Source organism: Tachypleus tridentatus, chromosome 7, assembly GCF_004210375.1.
Source record: "Tachypleus tridentatus isolate NWPU-2018 chromosome 7, ASM421037v1, whole genome shotgun sequence".
Classification (NCBI taxonomy): Eukaryota; Metazoa; Arthropoda; class Merostomata; order Xiphosura; family Limulidae; genus Tachypleus; species Tachypleus tridentatus.
The window spans coordinates 166,647,460-166,666,801 of NC_134831.1; the positions used below are offsets into that span (position 1 = coordinate 166,647,460).

Genomic DNA, 19,342 nt, shown 5'->3' on the forward strand with positions numbered 1-19,342 from the left:
CTATTTCAAAAGTTAAAATAACTAGTTTTAATTAAGTGGCGACATTACATACTAAGATAACTAGTGTAAGTTTGTATTTTTAGCTCTGTCTTACGTGTAACACTAAAAATATAATCTGGCACAAGATTCGGTGTCATAAGGTGCTTGTTTGGTGTCAGTCTCGTTTTGTTCTGCAACATGTTCCGTTTCCCTAAGATTTAAAATTATACAGTCTGACTAACGACGAGATCTGAATAAGTCACAATGGTTAGGTTTAGCGAAATGACACTCTTGGCTCACAGCCAGTTGCCACTGTGTTAAAAAAGAAATGCATATTGGAGTTAGGCTAAGTAATGATAATAAAAGCTAGGCTTAGCCTGTCTTTATTTTCCAACAAGTTTGACAACTCAGCGTTAAAACGAGTCTCAAATGCAGTACAGATATGTTTTAAAATTTCATTATTCGGTAACCATATTTGCTAAAATGTTCTTCAGCTAACTTGATCTGAGTTGAACCGTAATTCAAATGTCCAGATAATGACGAAATATGTTTTGCTGTCAATGTTGTGCGCCAACACCTGACAACCTGGCCGATGAAGAAGAAAATAAACATGTTGAACTAATATATATCCAACATACCTCAACAGAAAAACATGTCAATCAAGCAAACGAACTTTTCACTGACTCCACTCAACTAACACGAAAGGGCACTGAAGATATTGCTTGTAAGGAACACATTCAGCGAAAGCTGCTTACGGAAAAGGAGCAGTTGAAAGAAAAACGGATAACAAAAGACGAATTTTTACAGAGCAAAGCAACATAATAAGAAACTTAAGTTTGCGTAGGATATTACGCCTCCTAGTGATTATCTTCCAAAGTTCCATTTTAATAACGGTATGTATCGCTGTATCACTAGGATAAAGCTTACTGGTTAAGTAATCGTTCTAATAAAAATATACTTCTTTCTATATTTTAGTTAAAGCTTTTAATTTGTTAGTAATCACAATTTACCTGTGTTAAAAGCTATTGTAGTTTTTTTCTTTATAAAATGCTTTGAGAATGGTTATTTTGTGCTTTGCACGGCCAGGTGGTTAGGGCGATCGATTCGTAATCTGAGGATCGCGACTTTGAATTCCCCTCACACCAAACATGCTCTCACTTTCAGCCCTAAGGGCGTTATAATGTGTAGTCAATCCCACTTTTCGTTGGTAAAAAAGTAACCTCAGAGTTGGCAGTAAATGATGAATTTCCTCTAACCTTACACTGCTAAATTAGAGACTGCTAGCTCAGATAGCCCTTGTGTAGCTTTGCGTGAAATTCAAAACAAACAAATTCAAAATAGATATTCAAACAATGGCTTTTTATCAACTGGAACAAAAGATACATAAATATTTTAGAAGGTCAGTTAGTGGAATATTTTTCTCTGTTTTATTTAGATGAAATTACCACTGATACTATCTACCGAATTAAAAACAGTAATTACTGCAAACTTATAACAGAGGTTTTCACTGATAATCAGTTGGGCAGGTAATTTAATTATGCTCGTATTAAGAAAAGATTTAACTGTAAAAGTCCTAATAGTGTAGCTCGTGTTAGCAGAAGTTTTAGTTATGAAAAGTCCTAGTAAATATCGCATTAAGTACAAGTTTTAGTTATGAAAAGTCCTAGTAAATCTCGCATTAAATACAACTTTTAGTTATGAAAATTCCAAGTAAATCTTGCATTAAGTACAAGTTTTAGTTATGAAAAGTCCTAATAAATCTCGCATTAAATACAAATTTTAGTTATGAAAAATCCTAGTAAATTTCGCATTTAAGTACAAATTTTAGTCATGAATAGTCCTAGTAAATCTCGAAATAATTACAAGTTTTATTTATGAAAATTCCTCAAAAAGCTCACTAATATAATTCGAGTGTTATAAAAAATCCTAAAAGTGCAAGCATTCAAGGATGAATTTGATTGCTATGAAAAATTCGTTCTAGTGTAATGTAAGAAGATATCCATTGTTGGTAAGTCAAGTGTATGAGTTTAATACAGTTTTGTTCCAATTCACTAAAGAATTATCAATGAGACCCGTCAAATCTTTTTAAAACCATTTACAAGAAAATTACTTGTGTGTCGTTGTTTTCTTGGTTATTGGGTCGATAACAACATGTTATTACGCACAGACAAAAAATAGATTATTTTAATTAATTCCACTAATTGTTTAGTAGGTTTTAAATGTATTTTACCTCGAAAATGAGTGATTTTACACAATCTTTGGTCCGTTGTCTGCAATAAGTGGATAATGATATGATGTAACATGTGAACTTCGTCAAATGTGAAACGCATGAACATAAGATGGTAATTAGAGATCTAAAAACAAGATAGCTACTTATCTATGTCCGGCATGGCCAGGTTGTTAAGGCACTCGACACCTAATCTGCGGGTCGTGGGTTCGAATTCCCGTCACACAAAAGATGCTCGCCCTTTCAGCCGTGGAGGCGTTATAATGTGACAGTCAATCCCTCCATTCGTTAGTAAAAAAGTAGCCCAAGAGCTAACGGTGACTTGCTACCTTCCCTCTAGTCTTACACTGCTAAATTGGGGATAGCTAGCGCAAATAGCGCTCGTGTAGCAAATAACGAAATTCAAAACAAATCAAACCTACCTATATACACTAGCTTATCATAAGGAACTGGTATGGCTCAGATATTCTATCGTACCTAGTATTAGTGAGATTTGTAGGGTATTTAATAAAAAAAATATGAGTTAGGGAGTGGAAGGCAGCTAGTCCAACTCTTGGGCTACACTTTTACCAACAAATAGTGGATTGACTGTCACGTAATAACGACTCCACGGCTGAAAGTGCGAGCATCTTTGCTATTACAGTGATTTAAACTCGCAATCTTCAGATTGAAAGTCAAGCGCCTCCATAATTGTATTTGTTTGTTTGTTGTTAAGCGCAAAGCTACACAAGTATTGAAATCTAGTTTTCAGTTGTATGAAGTTTCAGACTTACTGCTGAGCCACTGGGTGGGTGGCATATGCAGTTAGTATATATATGATTATGTTTATATTTATTCATTTATAATCTCGAACCAAGCTTGCTTCTTCTCTCATGGGATTCAATAGAAAAGGTCAAAATTTTGAAAAATTTAAATAGCACAGAATTTCAGTAAAACAAAAGTTAGACCGATGTATTCGGTACATTATTTACTTAGTTAATTGTAAGTTGTTTGTTTTATTCTTTAGCACAAAGCTGCACAATGGGCTATCTGTGCTGCGTCTATTACAGGTACCGAACCCAGTGTTTAGTATTATAAGCCTTCAAACTGATCGTTGAGCCACCGTTGAGTTCTTATATGTGGCCTGCTTTGATCAGAATGTATTGATAATTTCATTTTTAACTTACTGGAAAATGTCACTTTGAAAAACCATCTTTAATGAGTAGTTACAACATATGAAAACATGTGTGAGATATACTTAGGGTTATCTTCATGATGTAAACAATATCAACGTAAGTCACGTGGCAGGTCGTTCTTTTGTCAGTTTTTCTTGAACTCATTTAACGAATCATACAGGGTTCTACCTAAGATGGTTTGTATGTTTACATAATCATGCATGAATTTTAATGGTGTGGAAATGGGTAATTTATGTACCGTAGTAAGTTTTATTATTAAGCACAGATGTACACAAACACGGTTTCTAGCAGTATATGTAAGCAGACATACCATTGTGCCAGTAGAAGGGAAGACGCAGGGGGTTTTGTGTTGAGTTGAGCTTATTAATGTGTTAAATGTTATGTTTATCCATGCTAGACATAGACATGCCTATTCTATTACAGGTCGTATATATTTTAATTATATTATCTGTAGAAGTCCCATACTGTCTGGAAAGATACCATAGTTTCGCTAGTTAGATTTGTGCATATTTGGTACGCTTCCAAAGTTTTGTTAGTATATTGTTTATGTGTTTAACTCACGTCAGCTTACGGGCGTGGTTAGTGAAAAGCATTTTGTTGACATTGTGGTTCAGAGAAGCGTTTCATTCATATATTGTTTTATGGGGCCATTCGCATATCTTGTCTCTTTTGTAAATGCTGCTAACTAATGTTTAGGTACATTTATTTTAATTCCATTTTTTGACAGTATTCCACAATTTATTTAATCGAGGTTCTAGATTTGCTGCTCCTATTGAGGGAGTGAGATCGACGCTTGACACCGAATTTTTTAGGTCTCTGAATAGCAGGGAGAGTCAAATACGTTTTCCATTCTTACTTCCTCCTAAATTAGAGATTTTAAGAAATACCAAATGTTATTGACAGTATTCTAACACAATACACTGATTGAACTTCTACGTCTTTTCAGGAACGTGTCTTTGAATATAATGCTAGTGGCATTTAATGTAATTTTAAATTATTCTCTTTATTTGGTCGCAAGCACTCGTAAACAGTTTGTACCGCAGTAAGTCGCTTCACTTGGTTGTGTAAGCTCACAAGCAGTTCCAAAATCAAATTATAGTTGTTCACAAGAGATAGTCACCAGCACGTATTTATACATAAAATACCTGTTTTAAATACCACTATGATATGTTACTCTTGGTAAAATAATTTCAATATCTAGTGCAGGTGATCTTATTTCTAACGTAGAATTTAATTACGAGAGGCGATTAGCCCTATCAACATCATGTATGATATAACGATCTATTTCTCTTTTCAGATCATTATTATATAAGTTTTTATTAAAATATGAGCAGCCCGGCATGGTAAGATGGTTAAGGCGCTTGACTCATAATCAGAGGGTCACGGGTTCGAATCCTCGTTGCACCAAACATGCTCACCCTTTCAGCTGTGTGGGCGTTATGATCTGACGGTCAATCCCACTATTCGTTGGTAAAAGAATAGCCCAAGAGTTAATAGTGGGTAGTGATGACTACCTGTTTTCTCTCTAGTCTTACACTGCTAAATCAGAGACGGCTAGCGCAGAGAGCCCTCGTGTACCGTTGCGCGAAATTCAAATATACGAGAAATCTATCGATCTGTCTTTTAGTGGAGATATGTTTGAATAATTATGTAGAAATGTTGTGTTTGTTTATTCTGATTCGATGAAAGCTGTAGTTAATATTGAATTTTGTATAATTTGCAACTTCTTAAGACTTGTATTTTCAGTAATTCAGTCAGGTTTGAATTTCATGTAAAGCTACACGAGGCGTATCTACACTAACAGACTCTAATGTAGAAATGATAAATTAGAGCACCCTAACTAACAGACCGTACTGGTTACAGAGAAGGTGATGTTTGTTGTATCATGTAGATATAATATAAGGGATTAACAAATAATTCTGATACATCTAATCACGCCATCTGCTGAAACGTAATTTTTCCAGTGAGCTCGACCCCTTGAAACAGCCACTCTGCTTAAAAGAAACATTTAGGATTATGGAACTAGGCCTCACTGTCCGCGTTATTCACTATTTAAAAATAAGATTTATAAACGTTGCCCTTTATTAATTCAAAAATAATTTTAAGTACCCATGCGACAAGCAGTAAGGCACGTGATCTTTCTTAAACATAGTAGTGTGTTTCCTCAGAAAACATAGAACACGAATACAGAAAAAGCCCAACAAAAATGGCAAACTAAAAAAATAGTTTTCATTTTGATTGGTTGCTTATTGGCGTTTATTGGAGCAAAGTAACTAGGCTATCTGCGCCAAATTTTGATCAAATTAGCGTAGAAATGTCTTAATGGTCAAACTCTTTCAAAAAATTATAAGTTAAAGTACTTTTCTTTGGAAGATAAATTCTTAGCGTCTTCACGCGGACTTAGGGCCTAATCTTCTGTTTTATACTATCTCTATGATGTTGATGTTATTGGATCAAGAAAATTCTAGGCGTCTTCACATTGGATTATAATTTAATATTGTTTCTTATGTTATCTAAAACATTATCTGAGAAATATCTCCGAATGTGAGTTTTTGCTTAAAACTGGCGAGCATCTGAACAGTTTGTCGGTAAACTTGGCATGTAGCGACGCAGGAGGTCGCTCTTCGGTTCTTACCCTTCATCATTTCCAGTGGCTACACTACTCTATCTTCGTTGTACGAAACAGACACAATAAAAAGGAAAAGACGTAATTGTCATAATTTATAATGCGAGTTATTATTTGTAACTGTTCAACAGTTTCACATTTAATGTTATATCTGAGGAACAATTTGTTATATGTGATAAGCTTAGCCTGATCCATACATTTTTATCAAATAAGTTTCAGCAAGGTGATAGTTCTATTTCTGACCATTTTGTTTTTATGAGCTAATTTTAACATTGAAACTGTTAGCTTCTAAATACCAGACGTCTTCAAACGTTTTTCATTACCACAAACCTCCCACAAACACGCACACTACTAAACAGACTTAAAATAGTGGCAAAATTAAGGTCGTGTGGGCCCTACATCCCATGTAATTTTACATAGAATAACATTATTAATGTGCCCTCTAGCTCTTACCTAAATACGGCATTGTCTTAAAATGATTTAATCATTCTACAATAGATGAAAAACTTTCTATCTATCCATAATCACTGCGACGTAAATATAATATTCATGTCACTTATATTATTTAATGAGATATCATTCCAGAGATATTATTTTTTTCGGTTCCGCTGTAGTGTCATGAATATCCTAATCATGTCTTCGTTTTATAGATCTAACCCAATCGTTCTGCACAGTAGGTAACTGGATTGATCATAACATTAGAATTCGGAGTTCAATCTTCATAAAAAAAGCCGCACAGATACTCCTTATATAAGATAAGTATTATGTTCCCCAGTGGGACACCAGTAAGCCCACGGAATTAAACTCTAAAATCCGGAGTTCGATACCCAGCGGTAGACATAACAGATAGCCCACCGTGTCTTTGCTTTAGCATGTTTAACCAGTAGCGTATTTCAGTAGGGACTAGAGGGAGCTTAGCCCCAGAGCCCATTGATGATTTTATTGTATGTTACATTATGTAGGATGTAGAACATACATCACCTTAAATCCGTCACTGTGCATACGGTCAGTCTGGCGTACAGGAATAATGTGTTTAATTTTGAATGATCGTTTTTGTCGAAGAGTTGATGCTAAGTTTAATACAGAAACGCTGACTAAGGTGACATTATTTATTAGGAGGTCTTTATTTTCTTCATGCTGGTTTACTTAATTAATGAGCATTTACTTTCTGCAACTTCCAGTCACATTTTCTGTCCAATAAACTTAGTTTCATTTGTCATGTCCCCATCACACCAAACAATGCTCGCCCTTTCAGCCGTGAGGGCGTTATAATGATACGACCAATCTCACTATTCTTTGGTAAAAGAGTAGCCCAAGGCGGTAGATGGTAATGACTAGTTGCTTTCCTCCCTGTTTTACAATGCCAAATTAGGGACGGCTTGCGAAGATATCCCTCATGTAGCCAGCTCTTGGGCTACTCTTTTACCAACGAATAGTGGGATTGACCGTCACATTATAACGTCCCTACGGCTGAAAGAACAAGCATGTTTGGTGTGACATGAATTTGAGCTCGCAACCCTCAAATTACGATTCAAGCCTCCTAACCACTTGACTATGCCGAGCCCTGCTGGTTAGCTTTGTGAGTTTGGCAATGGGATGACTACTTTGTATGGATGTAGTTGGAATTCCTGCACCTTGCCAAAAGCGCTCCACTTTTGAGATGACCACCTTGGTACGGTCTTGCCGATCGTCTTTCTGTCAGCGAATTAAAATAAATAAATACATAATAAAACGAAGGACATCAGTATTCGTAAGAAACTGTGAACCTGTACTTGGTTCTAAATCAGCAGTCTGTTTTCTAACAATTTAGTTTTTGTGTGTGTTTCTTGTCAATGGCCCTGATTTTGGTTCAGCCATGTTTGGACCTGAAATGGAAAAAAACAACAACAACAGTTTTGAATATTTAGTTAAATATCTAATATCCAATCATAGACATGAGTATTTTAAACATATATTGGTATGAAATGATATACTTTACCTGATTACCGCCTACGAATTGACATGACCTAAAATGACATGACATTAAGTAACTTAATTTAATATGGCCTGAATGGACTGGTTTGTATTTTTACATTATGGACTGTTGGTTACTTTTCACCTTTATATATTTTTTTACTGACTTTTCGATTTACTATACCATATTTATTTCATTAATTGATGTTTTATACATCTGTACCACCTTTAGATATTTATACCATTATTATACGTATTTTCTTGTCATGTTTTGTGCATGAGACAGCCTGTTTTAACCTTCGAATGACCTACGCAGGGGTCGAACGTGAGTATAATGACCTAGAATTTGATATAGAAATATAGTTTTCTATTTGTCGTAAGGAGGAGACACTTATTAGTTTCAAAATTGTTGTTTGGTTGGTTGGTTGCAAGACCCTATAACATACACATATTGTTGCAACATTTCAACGTTGATTTCACGTCACGATAACAAATTAGTTTATTTTTTCGTTTAATGTTTCTATCAAGCATAAACACTTTGGTAAATTGTAAGCCACGCTAACTGTACTAAGACTAACGTTAAAAAAAATCTACTTGCTTGTATAACATCGAACCTCAAGTTTATAATCTACCGTCTAATTTAATAGAAGACTTGACGTCAATTTTATTAGAATTTTCTACACCTATGTTATTAAACCCTTTATGCCTGGCATGGCATAAAAGTGTGATAAGGCGTTCGACTCGTAATCCGAGGGTCGCGAGTTCGAATCCCAGTTGCACCAAACATGCTCGCCCTTTCAGCCGTGGGGGCGTTATATTGTGACGGTCAATCCCACTATTCGTTGGTAAAAGAGTAGCCCAAGAGTTGGCGGTGGGTGGTGATGAGTAGCTTCTTTCCCTCTAGTCTTACACTGCTAAATTAGGGACGGCTAGCACAGATAGCCCTCGAGTAGCTTTGTGCGAAATTCAAAACAAACAAACAAACAAACAATTAAGCCCTTTGATCTTAATGTCATCATTACGGCCTGCAGCTCCATCTAGCTAATAAACAAATCACACAATTAAAAATATAGCTTTTAACAATATAAATATATATGTGTGTGTGTGTTATGCTTTCACTACGTACCTAAAAGTATATATATACATAATTGATCTGCATTAATTAAAATACACAAAAACTGTTTTGGAATAGCAGACCTTCTATATCACTGGTGCACCATTCCAACATAGAATGGTCTCATATTTGACGTTCATCAAAACCTCAGTTTTCTTACTGTGACTTGCCATTAACCATAAGTATACATCTGGTGGAATATACTGCCACTCTTTTTGCAAGTTAAATATTTTTAAACAGTCATAGTACAGTTAAGTTTGGTTCAGCTCGTGACTATGAATTAGGTAAATATGTTCTGGTTGTCATCTGTTAGACACATCTGGTGGTATGGTGTGTAGCATTACCATGGTGAAAGAAGTAAGGTTCTCACCCATACATTTCTATTAATACTATCGTTTCACGTTACTAAAAATTTCACAATGCAACAAAAAGTTTACGAGTTCTTTAATTATTACCATGGACCAAGTCTAAGCCAGATAAACAGACCAACACAATGATATTACTCTTGTTAATTCTCCTGACTCAAATGACAGAAGAATATTAAACCATTCTTGTGGTTGTTGTTAAACTTATACATGCTCATCTAGAAAGAAGATTCGTCTTTTAACATGATGATTTTTAATAGCTTTTTGTCCCATTTTCAACATTTATTCCATTCTAATCATTGATGCTATGTATTATGACTGTCATAAGAAATTTATGTTTTGCAGTTCCTCTGTCAAATTCTGCATCATAAAGCACCATAAAGGTAGCAATTCTTCTGTCCTGCAATCCTCAGTTTCATTTAAGTCTTGGCTGATCAATTAAATGTGCTGTAAAACTGAGGTTTCATAGTTCGCGCCCCGTTACGCAAAAAAACAAAAATACAACGCTTTTCGTATATTATTGGAGCTGTAAGTGAATTATGTAAATGAGGGTAAAAATCCATCTATTTGGTTTGACAAGAGTGGCTAAGGAGTTGGCGGTAGGTGGTGTTGCCAGTTTTTTCGCTATTACGTCAAAATTAAGAACGTTAGCACAAATAGTTTAGTATAGTTTTACACGAAAAATATAGTTTCTTTTTTAAATCGTGGATTACACAAACTAATATCGGTATTAGGTTTGTTTGTTTGTTTGTTTTTTAAATTTCATGCAAAGCTACACGACGGCTATCCCAGATAGTCCTCTCTAATTTAGCAGTGTAAAACTAGAGGAAAGGCAGCTAGTCATCATCACCCACCACCAACTCTTGAGCTACCCTTTTACCAACGAATAGTAGAATTAACCGTACATTATAACGCTCCTACGGCTAAAGGGGCGAGCATGTTTGGTGTGACGGGGATTTGAACCCGCGACAATCAGATTACGAATCGAATGCCGTAGCCATTCGGAGTACTGGTTTAAAACACAGTATTATTCATGATATACGATCTCATCGGGTCCAATATTTACAAAATGAATTCTTTAGAATAAAAAAACAAACAAGTTTACGAATCACTAAAGCTATACTTTTCTTTTTTTACGATGCTTGCCAGAATGATTTATTTTATTTTAGATTTTACTTTTTGTAAGTTATTGCTATCCACAAAGTGATAAACCATAAAAAAAGGTAAATTGGGTCAATCAAGAAGCATTGTTTGTTTGTTTGAAATTAAGTGCAAAGCAACACAATGGACTATCTGTTCTCTTCCCATCACGGGTATCGTAACCTGAATTCTCACGACATAAGTCTGCAGACATGCCGCTGTGCCACACGAAAAATATTCCAGTTGATTCTGTTTTCAACTAACCATATACGATTCACTCTTGTGGTATTCAGGTACACCAATATCCGGTAAATAACCTTAAAAATAACCGCAAAATGGAGATTCAGTAAATATACTGTAAACAACAATTTCTAACTCAGAAACCAAATAACATATAAACTACTAGAATCTGACGCTCCATATGCTACCGATCGTTTCAGAGTAACAACTAAGGGAAGAAATTTGTAACTCATACCAATTTCTACAAATATCTGAACCACTCCTTAAGGTGAGTTTACTCACATTAAGGGTCAGACGTAAAGTCAAGATGAGATGAGTTTCAAGTCGTTGAATGAAAGGATTCGCACATGTTTACGTCCTTTAGACACCCCTTCACTCAGAAAAACGACAAGAATATTTTTAAATTACCTGAATATATTTCAGAAAGAATATGTTCCAAAGTACTATTGTAAGCTATATTTCTTTTTAATGTTGTAATTTCTTTGCTAGCTACAGGGAGTTGCAGAAGTAGGTGTAGAAACTGCAAATATTTTATGCCATTTTCTCCGGTGTATTCGAAACTAAATTATATTATTGTGAAATATTTGAACCTGTTTACGTTTATTGTGTTATTTTGTAAACTAAATTGATTTTATGTTAGTACTAATATTCTTAGATGGGTTTGAATGTCTTTTGGAACTTAGGTGTATAGTAACTTACAACAGTATACAAACTTTTAAACTTGTAGAAATGTTAAATGACTTTGCAAAACATATTTTAACAGACTTTACGAAAAATTTTCTACAGCTGATCTAAGACAATGGGTCTATAAATTATTAGGATAATTTTATCACCTCCCTTGAAAAAAGGAGTTACATTAGCTAACTTCATATTGTCTGGTATCTGCCTAAGAGCAGTATCAAAAATATAGTAGTAAGTAGTTCACGTACCCAATCTTTAATCTCCTTAAAAACTCTTGTGGAGATATTCTTGGTCCAGGAGTTGGTCTTTTTTAAACTTCCCAATTTTTTCTTAACCAGCTCAAAATTAAATACAGTCCTCTTGTTTGATTTCGTTTCCGTTTAGCAACTCTTGAAGATGTGGAATACTGTTTAAATCTTCATTAACAAAAACAGAAGAAAAAGCAAAATTTAAAAATTCAGCCTCCTCATAATCATCAGATAGCTAACCTTCCTTTATCATCCTTTGAGGTCCTATCCCCTTTTTAACATTTTCCTTACTCTTAATGTATTATCATAAACAAAAAGAAATTTAATAAACACGTGTCAGGCCAGATTCTGAGACAATGTTAATAAAAAATAGAACATAAATACTAACGTATTTAAGAAAAAAAAACAGGAAAAAATACAATTCCGAAAAAAATCACCACTATTCCAAAATTAAACCGGTTAAAGATAAAAAACAAACAACAGTCAGTAATAATTTGTTTTAAACATGTCTCATGTATTAACTTATTTAAATTCTTAGCAGGGTTTTCATTTAGACCACGAGGATACGGCTCATGTGACTATCTAATTGATACAATCTTTCACAACATTGACATCTGTATGTTACTGCTGGGAAAGTGTGTTTGGTTTAGAGCACAAACCCAATGATGTAACTGCTGTACACATTACATGGAATCGAATCACAAATTTTAGCACAGACTTACCGTTGTCCCATCGTCAGACACTAGGAAAGCTTGAGTCAGTTTCATAAGATATATGCACTGCTGGCCAAAATCTTAAGGCCAATGAACATGAAGAAAAAATATGCATTTTGCGTTGGTAGACTCAACCACTTATTTGAGTAGAGCTTCGAAAGATGAAAATAAGAAAAGGAAAAATAAAAATAAAAAACTTTTTGAGCATTTAATAGGGAAAATGTGAACACTACGAAATTAGCCTAAATACCAGCTGGCCAAAAGTTTAAGAGCATACCAAAAAGAAGTCCTAAATAGGGTAGAAAATGCCCAACAAGAGGTCTCAGTAGTGAGTTGCCCAGCCGTCATTGCGAATAACTTCAAACATTCGCTTTGGTATTGTCCATATAAGCGTTTGCAGAAAACTGGCTGGAATGTTATTCCAAGTGGTGAAGATGGCTTCACGAAGATCATGCGTTGTTTGGAATTGACGTCCATTTCTATAGACTTTCCTTGCCATTCACCCCCAAACATTTTCAATGGGGTTCAGCTTGGGCGAACTCGCTGGATGGTCCAAAATAATTACGTTATTTGCTATGAAAAAGTCGTTTATCCTGCGGGCATTGTGAATTGCAGCGTTGTCCTGCTGAAAAATTCAGTCATTTCCACACAAGAGAGGGCCTTCAGTCAATAAGGATGCTTCCTCCAACATGCCAATGTAGCCAGCTGCTGTTAGACGCCCCTGAATAACCTAAAGCTCCATTGTTCCATTGAAGAAGAAAGCACCCCAGATCACGATGGAACCTCCTCAACTGTGTTGTGTAGATGGGATATCTGGTGGGATATCCTTATCGTGCCAGTGGCGTTGGAAGCCATCTGGACCATCCAGGTTAAATTTTTTCTCATCAGAGAACAAACCCTTCGTCCACTTTTCTACGTCCCATGTTTGGTGCTTCTCAGCAAAGTTTAACCGAGCTTTTCGTGGTGTGGGAGGAGGCGTAGCCTTTGAAGAAGTTTACAGTTTTTAAAGCCTTTCTCTCGTAGATGCTGTCTCATTGTTCTTGAGCTGCATTCTGCGTCCGTAATGGCCTTAATCTGGTTCAATGAGCGGCTGGACAACCTGTCGAATCCTCCTGCTCAACGCCGGCGAAATGTTCATGGGGCGACCACTTGAGATTCTCATTCCGTATCCCTCAGGGTTTTTAAGAAATTTGCAACAGCAGTTTTAGTACGCCCAATCTCACCAGCAATAGCACGTTGAGAGAGACCTTGCTTTTCCACCTCGATAATTCTGCCACGTTCAAACTCTGTCAGCTTTTTAGCCTTTGCCTTGTTTTTACCCAATGTAACACAGGAGATGTTAGTGGGAGATGTTGACAACGCTAATGCTTGAACACAAATGACTAAATTTCGTTACGTGTTTACCGATTAACGCTTTGTTTCAGTATGGTCTTAAACTTTTGACCAGCTAGTATTTAGGCTAATTTCATAGTGTTCACATTTATCCAATTAAATGATAAAAAAGTTTTTTATTTTTATTTTCCCTTTTCTTATTTTCATCTTTTGAAGCTCTAATAAAATAAGTGGTTGAATCTAACAACGCAAAATGCATATTATTTTTTTATGTTTATTGGCCTTAAGATTTTGGCCAGCAGTGTATATATTCAAATTCAACGTCCTTTAGCTAGAAGGAGGGTTAGCATTTTAATATAACAAAAATTCACAATTGAAATAAAATGAAAAAGGAATAATTAATGTATGTTAAACAAAACCATGACAAAATAAAAATAGAATTTGCTATCTTACATATCGTGTTAATTATAGTTATGTAATTAATGTACGTATATATTTTTATTATGTTTTAAATTATTTTGTTTTCTGGAATGTGATAAAAGAATAATTATTTGTTCATCAGTTCTTTCCGGACTCGAAGTGGTCCAAGGAACATCTGTGAAGGTTCTCTATTGCCTTCGAGCTTCTAGCCATTCCTCAACCTATGTTTTGTCCAAATCTTTATTGCTCATATCCCTTTACTATTCTGATACGCCAAGTATCTTCTAATATTCTTTCAAGTGGCTTCCAGCATATTGATTGTCATCCTATTCTCTTTCATTCTTAAAACAAAATATCAGTATACTAGTTTTCCAGTTTGCCCCTTCCTGAAGAAGAAAAATCCACCTTTCAAAAGCGCTCAGGATATGGGTTTTTAATTCATTTCCATCTAGACTTCTTGAACCAACATGTTTTTCTAACATCATGAATGTTAGTATCCTCATTTATACAGCTTGAATTTTTTGATTCATTACTGTCCATTTTTTTTATCCCATAATGCCTCTTCACTTACATAATCAATCCATTTAATTTGTATGTTTCTTAAACAATTACTTTCGAAACTCAATTTTTTTTCTCCCTAATTCGTTCGGTGTCTCACACCAATACAATAAAATTAAAACAACCCTAATTATTTGTTACCTAGTAATTTGATTATGTATTGTTTTTAATGTTATTTATTTGGGAAATAAAAATAAAAACTTTCCATAGGAAAAGATGTTAAAAAATTTCTGTGTTCGAGAATAAACGTTGTGATTCATAGTAGGGTGTAAAATTCTATTTCTGAATCTAACGGTAGTCGGCGTTTCCTGTGTAATTTAAGGAGTGGAAAGTACTAGTATGTTCTGAAAAGTAAGCTTCTAATAAGGGTTAACGACTAGTATTTGTTGAAAGAAACGAAGTTAAATATTATCACAGAAGACCTCTTTTGGAGTAATTAACAGGTTCTTGTTTTTATTTTTTCCGTTTTTGTAATTTGGTTATTTATGTAAGATAAACCTTAATTCTATAACTGAAGTTCATAGTTGCTGGCAGTTCTAACTAAAAGTTAAAACTAGGTGAAACCTAAAACTAAAAGTTAGGCGTCACCGAAAGATAGACTTAGCTCTCTCACTCTTACTGTCGGTAACGTTGCTCTACTAGTATTCCCCCCAATCCTTTGTATAAATGTTATTTAAATGAAAATTTAGTAGCATACATTATCTCTAATATTTTGTTGTTTAATTAGTTAATAAAATTACTGAAATATGTCAGTGTAAATAATTCTCTGTTAGTGCATTATTTTGGACATGCCTACGTTTTGCGTGTTTCTTAACGTGTTGGTAAAGCATATGTGAAACCCTGTTTTAAATCAGATGTGTTAACAGAGGAAAGAGAAGAGCCTAAGATATAGTGTTAAACTGGTTATACGTAAGGACAGTAATAGTAATGGTGAATTGTAAACTCTCCATTCTAGCAAACGTTTGCTTTCCATAGACCGTTTGCACTTGCATCCTGTGTATGTTTCTCTGTCTGCTTTCAACTAGTACTTTAAAACCATTCTTTCAATCTTTTGTACAAGTTTGTAAACTTTCAAAATATATAAATTGGGGGTAACCATTACTTGTTTATTCATAAACTAAACAGAGTAAAAGTTAACAATTACATCTTTTTATGATGTTACCATACTAGCAGCATGTTTACATTTTGTGATCTATATTTTTTATCCTGACAGTCCTCTGTTATCAAACCACGAATGTGTGTCAATTTCTGATATTCAGTCTTAGCTCTTATATTTGTTTCAAAATGCCTGTTTTACCTGAAGTTACATGAAGAAACAGATTGTAGTATGTCATGCAAATATGGCACTGTTCTTTAATAATTATTGCAAGCTAAAAGATTTAGTTGGACATATTTTGTAGGACAGATACCTCTGCATGTCAAAAAATGCTATCCATTTTCTTTATCATGTACAGATTTTTCAAAAATTGTCATGTACTTTCACATTTCATTGAAATTGGGTTGTATTTTGTTATGAATAAAATGTTAACAAGCATTTACTGTACATTTCTCTGGACCATTCATGATGCAAGAGTCTTGTCAATTGTTTTAAAACTTGACCATAATAAAAAATATTCACTTATGGTACAGAAACATTTTTTTAAAGTAAGTTTTTTCATCTTGATTTGTAAATAATTTTTGCACAATAAAAAGAAAATGTATATATTTTTGAAATGTTTATCTGGGTTATGAAAACATTCTTTAAACTAAAAGAACGTTTATGAAGCTTAAATTCACAGGCTTGTGTTAATTTTCCATTTCAAAAGTTCTGTACTACATAAACATCATCATGAACTTGATTTCCTTAAAACTAGGGTAGTTTTAGTCAAATTAGAAATTTTTTCTTGTTTTCATTTGCAGAACCTAATTTAAATATGGCAGCAGACTTGGCAAGTTTGGTTTCTAGATTGGAAAATGTAGCAATAAAGTTGGAAAAAGCAGTCAGTAAAAATCAACAGCTATTGCCAAATGAAGGTAGTGGAGGTAATGTTTTGAATCTGTTAGTGTTAAGAATATAAAATGAGATTCAAATAAGCATTTGCCTTGAGAATGTTTAATTTTCTAGCTGTTGGTTTTACAATTAGTTTTTGTAATTGTTTAAATAAACAGTTACATCTGGATCAAGGCTGGCATTTATTGTTATAATGGAAACTTAATTTTTACTGTTTTTTTTTCTTAGCTAGACTGGTATTAAACAACATTTAATCATGAATGAATTTTATACTCAAGTTTATTTAGTTACAGTAGTGCATATTGGAGAATGAAAAACATTTTGTAAGTTGTGATAAATAACCTCATAGTACTGAATTTTTATTTAATTGAACACACTTGACCTTTGGCTTTACAATTTATTATAATTTTTGTTTATTGAAGACACTGTAAGGTGAAATGTTGAGTGTTCAGTCAAATAAAGAAAAGCATTTGCTAGCTTATATGTAGTATGATTTTTCTGTTCAAATACATTGTGTATGTGTGTATAAACATTAGTATTTTTACAATTACTCGTGTTAGAAACTTCTCTATTGTGCTAAAGCTAAAGGTGAGTGAAATGTTTTTTCTTCGTAGTCACTTTTCTCTGGAATGAAAAAAAACAGAAATAATCAGTAAAGTGTTCTTTTAAATTTCCATTATTAGATGGCAATAAAATATTCTTTTAATTTATACACACTGATACATAAATATTTATTGTAAAAATATAACATTTCTCCATTTTGCCAGTAGAGGTAGTAATGTTGAAAATAAGTTTTATAGTAACATTCTCAAATTGTTTTCAAAAGAACGTTTTTAGATTTTTTTTTGGTTTGTAAGAAGTGTTATGGAAGGATGGCCTTTTAAATGTTTTTAATTAATAACCATAAAAAATTTAGTTATTACAACCTGAATATTTGTTAAAATTATTTTCATTTTTTAAGTTTTATGAAGGGTGTTTCAGTCTATCATTAAACCAAGATAGAAATATTTTGTTGGTAGCATAACTGGTGTCAAAACTTTTTTCCAAAACTTGTATGCAAAAATTTGGTATCTTAGGTTTATTTTAGTTTTCAAGTAAGCTGCATTGGTGACTTTCAATGGTGAGTTACAGAAAGAAAGTACAAGCATATTCAAGTATTTTCACTGCTGCACTTGTTATAACAAGTGGTTATAGAAACAAGATACCACATTAACTTACAACAATTAAATATTGTAATTTGACTAAATTTCTATGAAATTAATATTTTTAAGTTTCATACCTACAGAAACATTCCCTTTTTTACATAGTTAGTTCAGTCACTATATAAATAATTTGAGCCCAGTTTATTATTATGAAACCTTTGGAATGAAATATTCCAATATTTGCCAGACCCCTGGTTTTTAGAAGTGTGTAGGTTTATGTGCAAGTAAGCTGGTGTTGTATTACTTTCATTGTATCTTTGCAAATACTGATTTATTCTTGTTGTACTGTGTTAGTATAAAATAATTACCATGTCAGTAACCCAAACTGTGTCCTACATTTGTGTAACCTAAATTATTATTAGATAGCCTTTCTATTCCAATAGTTATAAAACTTGTAATGTGTGCCATAATGATAACCACTCCAAAAATCTAAACATTAAAAAAAAACTGGTAAATTCAATATTAAATAGGAACTCGTTGAATGATCAACACAAATATTAAGTTTTGGAAAGTTATTGATAGGATAGTACATTTGTATCTAGATAAGTATACTACAAATCAGTAGCTGTTAAAATTTCATATATGGACATTTTCAGCTGACTTTTAAGTGATAAAATTGAAAAACTGAAATCTTAATGTAAACTTTCAACTTGTTTAAAAATCTGTGTAAGAGTACATTATGTAAGTATTGTTAGAGAAATCATTTTGTCACTTTCTAAGTTTAATTTGTTTTATATATTTAGATGTTATGAATCCTTTTGTTCTTGCTTATGATGAACTCCTTGATGGTCCTTTTAAGTCTTTTCATAGTCTCTGTGCGAAATTAGGAAATGAAGTTCTGATACTGGTAAGTAAAGTTTAACTGTCATATTACAATCTCACTTTTATATCATTCACTACTATAAAAGTCCACCACCTATTTTGTCATATTTCAGCAATTTAGTTTTGAGTTATTGCAGTTAATGCGCAGTGAAAAGAACTGACTAAAACTTGTTTTTAGTGTTAACACACATTAAGGAACCTAGCAGTAGTTACAAGTTGTGATCAAGCACCAAACCAGTGATGTTTCTATTTTTGTAGGTGACTAATATTTAGCAGGTGTGTAGAAATAGTTTTGAAGAATATAATTGTGAAGTTAATTGTAGGGTTAGTGCAAATATTAGATAGGAATTTTAAATTATATAGTTTATATTGAAACACTAAAGATTTGTCTCTGAACTTGCAAAACCTATAAGACCGAAAATAACTATTCGATCTTTCAGGTCTCATATTTCATTTATATAACTTCTAGAATTTCTACCTATACGAACATCAAAAATAATTTTCAGTAAAACTGTATTTGTTCTGTTATTTGCTTTACTTTAATGCTAACTGTATAT

The 19,342-nt window shown here is 33.6% G+C and overlaps 1 protein-coding gene across 9 annotated transcripts in view; it reads left to right on the plus strand.

Annotated features, from left to right (window-relative positions):
• Window positions 1-112: 112 nt before the first annotated feature.
• The window catches only part of LOC143257147 (adenylyl cyclase-associated protein 1-like), a 54,903-nt gene continuing 35,673 nt past the window's right edge, over window positions 113-19,342 (plus strand). Inside the window, exons 1-3 of one of the 9 annotated variants that reach the window (XM_076515468.1) lie at window positions 113-872; window positions 16,671-16,793; window positions 18,707-18,810. In XM_076515468.1, the coding sequence (XP_076371583.1) occupies window positions 16,685-16,793; window positions 18,707-18,810 (213 nt within the window). In that variant the 5' untranslated portion in view covers window positions 113-872; window positions 16,671-16,684. Of the gene's footprint in view, window positions 873-15,033; window positions 15,215-16,670; window positions 16,794-18,706; window positions 18,811-19,342 lie in introns of those variants that run through there. The other 8 variants (XM_076515474.1, XM_076515467.1, XM_076515470.1 and 5 more) reach the window with 8 other exon arrangements.